This window comes from Thunnus albacares, chromosome 10 (assembly GCF_914725855.1).
Source record: "Thunnus albacares chromosome 10, fThuAlb1.1, whole genome shotgun sequence".
Taxonomy (NCBI): domain Eukaryota; kingdom Metazoa; phylum Chordata; class Actinopteri; order Scombriformes; family Scombridae; genus Thunnus; species Thunnus albacares.
This window is the reverse complement of record NC_058115.1, coordinates 20,135,258-20,143,128: the sequence shown is the minus strand read 5'-3', so window position 1 is coordinate 20,143,128 and position 7,871 is coordinate 20,135,258. Positions and strand designations below refer to the sequence as shown.

General features: G+C 38.9%; 1 protein-coding gene across 1 annotated transcript; it reads left to right on the top strand.

The window, feature by feature from the left end:
- The first annotated feature begins 721 nt into the window (after nucleotides 1-721).
- On the top strand, nucleotides 722-7,627 carry chic1 (cysteine-rich hydrophobic domain 1). Its single transcript, XM_044364171.1, has 6 exons — nucleotides 722-898; nucleotides 3,349-3,403; nucleotides 4,399-4,554; nucleotides 4,950-5,006; nucleotides 5,552-5,611; nucleotides 6,161-7,627. Exons 1-6 carry the CDS (start codon nucleotides 753-755, stop codon nucleotides 6,209-6,211), a joined length of 525 nt encoding a protein of 174 aa, XP_044220106.1. The 5' UTR covers nucleotides 722-752; the 3' UTR covers nucleotides 6,212-7,627.
- Nucleotides 7,628-7,871: the final 244 nt, after the last annotated feature.

The window sequence follows — 7,871 nt, the reverse complement described above, 5'->3', positions numbered from 1 at the left end:
ATGCAAACTGCAGAATTTATCATTTCTAATGTCGAAGAAAAAGTAAATATGTCAGTTATCTTATTGACTCCTGTCATGTCTCATTAATGTAAAATTATCTATTTATTTATTTATACTGCAAAACTTTATTCAAGAAAAAAATTGTACATATTACATCAGGCACAAAACAAGTACACAACACAATAAAGGAGTGTTGATAACAACAAAAAATAGTATATAAATATATTTTTTTTAAATAAGGGATGAAAACAATATAAATAAATGCAATGAGAGACACATGAATATTCAAAATAAGTTGAAAATAAAATAATTATAAGAATAATAAAAATATTTTTAAAAAGATTAAAAGGTCTTTAAAAGAATACAATAAAATAAAGACATACATTAGAAAATGGCGATTAATTTGACGTCTGGGGGTTTCAACGAATATATTTCTGTTAAATTTTATGAACCTTTTGCTTCTTTACTGTTTGTTAGAGAAAGAGTTAAACTCAGTCCAAAAAAGGAGGGAAAGACGGTTGGAAACCTAAAAACTTCCGTTTGTGAATAAAACATTTTCCCTATCAAATAAAAAAGTTAACAACATAGTTTAGAGACGTGTGACTCACACTGTCAAGGTAACAATTGATAACTTTAAGATGAAAACAGTGAGTAACATTAGTGATTGATTAGTTTTCTTCTCATCTGATTACTTTACAAACTCCGGCTCCGCGCGCGCTCGTGCGTCCGTGCGCGTCCCCGTCGGAGACGTCATGAGCGTCTTACTACCCAACATGGCGGACTTTGATACCATTTATGAGTTAGAAGACGAAGAGGATGAGCGCGTAGTGAGTGAGGAACACCTGCCCAGATACTGTCCGGAGCCCGTGGTGATGCGAGGGGCCGGGCACATCACAGTGTAAGCGGAGCCGCGTTTGTCGCGGTTGTTTTGGGGTCTTTAGCCTGTTTAGCCGCTGCTAGCCTGCCTGCTAACGCTAATCACAACAACTCACAGTTTGTCTCGGAGGAACAGCAGGTTTGACCACGAACGGTTCCCAACATTACTGCGACATAAACTAACCTTAACTGTCTAATATCCCCATGGCAACTGTGAACGTAGTAACGTTATAATCGAGCAAAATACATCGTCATCACTCTTGTCTTTTAAACACAGACATGATGAAGTTGTCTGCCGATACGAGCTTTATCCCAGATGTTTTTTACTGTAGGTTTCATCATCGGGGGTGTCAGTGAGTTAGCTGACCACATTATGACTGAGGCTGTGGGTCTGTATCACACTCAGCGTGCCCCCCATCCCCCCAGTGTGACGTCATACAGCATAGTGAAAACAAACTGTAAAAGCTGACTGTCGTCATCATCTTCATCCTGACATCAACCTGACCAGAGACTCCCAGCTGGGGAGGATTTCTCAGCCTCCTTAGCCAGCTTTGCATCTGGATACAAAACAACAACAACAAAAACAATTTTAAAATAGTAATAATTCATTTAATTTGTACTGCACTTCTCATTCACAGTGAATCTTAAAATGCTACAACGTTAAAACACATATAAAGAAAATAACAAGACTTAAGATGAAAAAGTTTTCCTGAATGAAAAGGTTTTTAAGCCTGTATTTAAAAGAGACTTGGGTCTGTGCTGACCTCAGATGGTTAGGAAGGCTGCTCCACAAGTGTGTCTCCATGATGCGGAGCTCAGTACTGGAGGCCTGGAGGAGTGAGCTGCTGGCAGATCTGAGGGTGCAAGTGGAGGTTTGTGGTGTGATCAGTTCCTGTAGGTAGGGAGGCGCATCTCTGTTGATGGATTTCTATGTGAGTAGCAGGACTTTGTAGTCAACCCTGAAGGAGACTGTTCTGGATGCTCCTGCCAGGGATCCCTGTGAAGAGCACAGTGCAGTAGTCCAGTCTTGAGGAGATAAAGGCCAGGACAAGTTTCTCTGCATCAGACAGGGTTACAGAGGGGCAGAGTTTAGAGATGTTTTTGAGATGGTAGAAAGAGGTTTTGCACAGATGTCTTATATGTTTATCAAAAGTCAGGTGAGGGTCAAACCTAACACCTAGATTTGTGACTGAGGAGGAAAAGGGGGATGTCGTGGCAGTCAAAGGTGAGATGAGGTGTGAGGGATGACTGAACCTGGTGCCTACAAGGAGAGCTTCAGTTTTGCTGCTGTTTAACTGAAGGAAATTCATGCTCATCCAAAACACAATCAAATTATCATCACTTGTCAGACGGACATTGTTATTATCAAGCTTTGCCTTTCTAGTCAAGATATTTCAAAACAGCAAAGTGAAATGCAAGAGAGAAACAGCATATCATCAAGTAGTTGTGAGTAATATCACAATGTAATTCATGAGATGAGATGATATAAATTTGTCAACTGAGATTTTGCCTCACTGTTTATACCATGGCAGATCGGGTTTATTGCTAAGTAGGTTTACACATACAAGATAAGATATCATATAATACAAGATATCTCCTTAACATCTGTGGGTGCAGAAAGTCTGGAGCTGCAACGATTAATCGATTAGTTGATCAACAGAAAATTAATGGGCAACTATTTTGATAATTGCATAAACGTTTTAGTCATCTTCCAAGCAAAAATGTGTGTCTCAAATTTGTGGATTTGATGCTTGTGTGTCGTATATGACAGTAAACTGAATTCCTTATGATTTTTGACCATTGATGGGACAAGAAAAGACATTTGAAGACGTCATCGTGGGCTCTAATAAATTATAAGACATTTTTCACAATTTTTTGACATTTTATAGACAAAATAATTAATCTAGAAACAAATCAGCAGATTAATTGATAATAAAAATAATCGTTAGTTGCAAAAAAATGAGCAGAATTACTTTAAGCCAGTATTAAACTTTTGCATGATCTTTGCATCAGTAGTTTGTCAGGTTTTCATTTGCTGGATTATGCAAAATCAAACGTTCCTGTCTGATTAATTTATACATTCTCAGTTGATTTTCCAGAAAATGTATTTTATCATAATATATGTCGATGTCATTATATAAATTAACACATATAGTGATAGAGGGTTTTATTCATATTGCACATCAAGAGACACAGAAAAAGGCAGACACACATTGCAAAAGTGCCCAGTGAGAAGTGGGCACTTTTGTTTGTGCCTAAAAAAGTGTACTACGTCTACTGCATCACTCTACTATTAATAGTCAGTGAAGCCGCATTTTACAAGTTATCATGGAATCAGAAAATATCTTTGTACTCTGGATTATTTTTGTTTATGTTTTGAATATAAATTTTGATAACAGACTTTGTACTTAGTTTAAAACACATTGTATCATGACATTAATGCTCACAATGTTTTTTGTCGTTGTTTTTCAGGTTTGGACTGAGCAACAGATTTGATACAGAATTTCCGTCTGTTCTCACGGGAAAGGTACATTTTGCTTTAAAGCTTTCTTGCACTTCAGTCTTGCAGGCTGCTTTCTGTTCAATTCCAAGTGGGAAGAATTAAGTAATTAAAGCCACAGTGATTCTATTGTTCTATTGGGGCTTTAACAACCCTGACTTCCCCAAATCGCCCCAGTCAAACCTTTCCAAGTGGTTTTGATCTGATGGAGATGCATTTCAAGCAACACACCACAGTGCATAGAAAAGAGCCTGAATGTGCTGCTGTCCAGCTCTGTAAATGAGTAAGCCGTCTATGGGGCTTGGTTGTCGGGGACCCCAGTGTTTTGGAGGGTCCAGCTCCAGGTGATAAAATAATGAAATGAAGACTCTGCCGCAGACAAGAAAGGAAAGCTTCCTGGGTCGGACGCAGAAACACAAAAAGGCTGCAGGGGTAAGAGCAGGCCGAGGGAAGTGTGGGGCAATAAAAAGTACCTTCAGTATTGTGACCCAGGGTGACATGTGATGGATGAGGTCACAATTATGATGATTGAAGGGTGCAGATCAGGCCCTGCTGGGCTTTATTCTGAGGTCTTTGGCTGTTTGCAAAGAGACCTTTGCATCCTGTCATAAAAGATTACGACCCCTGTTTTATGGCGTACAGACTCGGCGAGGAATGAGCATCCATTCAAGTTGTTTGGCCGGCGCTGCCACAGGCACTGAGCTTATCTGTCCTTTGAGTCCCTCCTTGCCTTGAACAGTCTAGAGCTTGGTTAGCAAGTCAGAGGCAGAGTATTTAGAGATCTCATCTCATCTCTGGACAACATCTACAAATATCTACCTGTTGGTTTTCTTAAGCTCTCTGATCTTTCTGCACAGGTTTCTTTTAAGCAATTAGGAATCTTTCATGTCAGCACCACCTAAGACCCCCCCCCCCCACCCCCACCCTCTCACCATTGCTGTTTGATTCTGGCATCCCAACTACATAGGAGCTATTCATTTTGATATACATGCATCCATTCTTTGTTTTGTTTTTTTTTCTAGGTAGCGCCAGAAGAATTCAAAACCAGCATCAGCAGGGTGAACGCTTGTTTGAAGAAGAACTTGCCTGTGAATGTGAAGTGGCTTCTTTGCGGCTGCCTGTGTTGTTGCTGTACAGTAGGCTGCAGTCTATGGCCTGTTATCTGCCTCAACAAGAGAGTAAGTTCCAGACCTCCCGTGACACGAGTTGGACAGTTTAACTCTCCCTTACATCAGCGCTGATTACTCCGGGGCTGTTATAGCAATTCAGCCGCGTTGGTCTAAGTATAGAGGGTAATAACAACTTGTGTTCAATTAGTGGCTCTGTGTAGAAATGACGCATTGCGCCGCACAGCTCCTCTTCTACCCAGCTCAAGGGTGTGTCATTTAAAGGTGGTATTCCCACTCAGAATCACTGACAACAAAGTGGACATTACTAGCTGGTAAATTGGGAGTTCAGTCCATAAATCCAAACACTGCAGCTGTTTACTGTTACCTGTTAAATTGTAAAATTGAGTTATTTATATTCTGTTGCTCTCATTCATGTACATGCATGTTATTTTCTATTCCAACAGACAAGAAGGTCTATTCAGAAGTTGTTAGAGTGGGAAAATAACAGACTATACCACAAGGTAAGAAAAGCAACAAATTGTGAATAAGCACCTGTGTGAAAGTGCTTAATTGTCTGTGTCAGTGATCAGTGTAAGGCAAAGTATCATCATGATGGATAATGACCATTAATCTGTTTTGTAAACTCTTAAGCTGCAACACAGGGTCTTCTTCTTCAAAGCTGTTTGAGTCAGATCTGGTGCACGGGGCCTGAGAGGACCGTGAGGTCAGCAGTAAAATGCCATGTTAATTTTGTTTTGTCTCGCAGCAACAAATTACAGCTAGTAGCTGTGCAAAGGCATAAAGGAAGCTCTTCAGGGTGTCTGGCCACAGTTTGACCCCGGCGAGACCAGACAGCCCTGCTCTCAAATTTCCCCTGACACTGAAGGGGAGATTTCAGACAGATTTTCCTTTGTGTGTGTATTTGTGTGTGTGTGTGTGTGTGTGTGTGTGTGTGTGTGTGTGTGTGTGTGTGTGTGTGTGTGTGTGTGTGTGTGTGTCTTTGTGTCTGTTTGAGAGTGAGAGAGATTTTCATTCATTGTGTCTGTGTCTTTTCTTCTCTCTTCAGCTGGGGCTGCACTGGAAACTCAGTAAAAGAAAATGTGAAAGCAGTAATATGATGGAATATGTAAGTAGGCTATCACAACAAAACGATTATAATTTACTGGATTGTTGCATAACTTCATGAACATCTTGATTATTTTCTATGTGATTTAAATGATTAATATTTCTTGGTTAATCAATCAACTGCTTTGTCTATAAAGTACAGCTGCAACCTATTAATTGTTAGTCATTCAACAGAAAATGAATCATCAATCATTTTCTGTTTTTTTAAGTCTTCTGTAATAATAAACTGAATATCTTTGGGTTGTAATTGAGAGAACAGTTGATAGATTAATTAATAATGAAAATAATCATTAGTTGCAGTTATAAAGTTTTTTACTTGACTATAATATATTGCAAAGAAAAGCAGCAAATCATCATATTTGAGGAGCTGGAACCAGAGACTGTTTGGCATTTTTGCTCAAAAAATTACTGAAACGATCCATCAATTATCAAAATAGTTGCCAATAAGTTTTCTGTCTATCAATTAACTGACTCATCATATCAACTCTAGTTTACAAACATCTTGCAATTGTCCTGAAAGATCATTTGTATTGTCTTTTTCCTCCCACAGGTGATTCTTATAGAATTCTTACCCAAATATCCTATATTCCGACCAGACTGAGGAGGCTGTTAACAGACCGGACGTGTGGCCCTTGAATCTTATCCTTAGTGCCTTGTATATACAGTATGTTGGAATAAGGGTCTGCACTGGTGTCTCTCGTGACGACCCTGTACATCTCCCAGTACCTTGTACATTAGAATTTGCAACACTGTCACTTTGCTTTAGAGCAGATTTTGCACATTTTCCCGACAGAACTAGGACATGTCCCCTTTTGTTGCACTCTGATGTGTTTTTGTTACATGTGACAAATGAGTGAAAAAAAAGACAAAACGTAACTCTCGAAAAGTGCATTTACCCCAAAGAACCATCAGCCTGTATCCCATCTATTATATCAGTGAATCCTTGCAAAGAATGTGATGCCTCCACCTTCCTCAAGTATCCTTGCCTTATGTATGATTTTATAAAAAAAAAATGTTAACAGGAGGACGAAGGCATCGGGTGATTCAACAAGTCTGTAGATTCCAGTGCTGTTTGTTGGGTTTCCCCTCTTTGAATCTTTGCAAGTAGATGGGACGGTTGAAATTGCCTAATGTACGGTGTACGCCATCACCCTGTGTGTTTTCTTTACATTTAACCCTCTGTACATGGGAACTAGCTAGTAAAGGAAGTTGACCTGTAAATACCATGTTAGGATAAGCTGTACAGTGGTATACCATTGTTTACATAAAGTTACTTAGCTCTTTAGTTGTTGTTTTTTTTGCCAATATATTGCTGTACTATAGTTTTGATTAATGAAAGATGTCTATGTACCTTTCTAGTTTATATGGACCTGTTTACCTTTGTAAGCCATATAGTTACAATGTACATGATGCCACAGTTAGGACTGATAATTGCACTTGAGCCCGATAGAAAGTCAGGATTTCAGCATTTCATGCATCCTGAATATTCATCCAGTGACAACAGCAGTGCATTTTATCATGTGTTATTTTTTTTGCCAATGAAGATGACATGCGGTGAGACCGTTCAAGATGCAGTTGGAAGGTAACAATTTGAACTCTGCACTTCCGCTCATTTATTAAATATTTTTTCAATTATTTTATCCCAACTTTGCATTAATTTTTTTTTTTTATAGTTTTGTACTTTTCCCTGTGGTGTTCTTGGTCCTCCTGATGTGTTAGGAAGCACACTCGTCTACCGTACATGGCGTATTGAGCAGATGGCTCCTTTGTTTCAATCATTCTGTCCGGTGTTAGTGTTATTTTCCTGCATCTTTGTCAAGAGATTGCTGCATTGCTTTGTATTAGAGTGCCTCTGGAGTAGTTGTGGAACCACAGAGAAGTACAGGTTGAAATCTGTTCTCTTATACAAAGGAGATTTGAAATTCTCCACCCAGTATTGTCCCTGTTACAATTCTTGTAAATGTTTGTCATGATGACTTAATCCCTATGGAGAGAGAAAATAAATTGTCGATTTTGATTTTTCTTTGCTGTTATCTTTTTTTTTTTTTAATTTGAAACAATTCTGTTTAAAACGCTTCATGAATGATGTGTCATCTTTGTAAAAAAAACAAAAAAAACCCAGATCATTATAGACCTTCTTCCTCAAAGCCTGCGGCCCCGCTATCAGAAATGTGGCAATTTGTCATGTTTAACAAGGTGTTGAATCGTTAACTTTAACAAGACAGCCTGCAATTACTCGACACTTTTGTAAAACTCAGGAA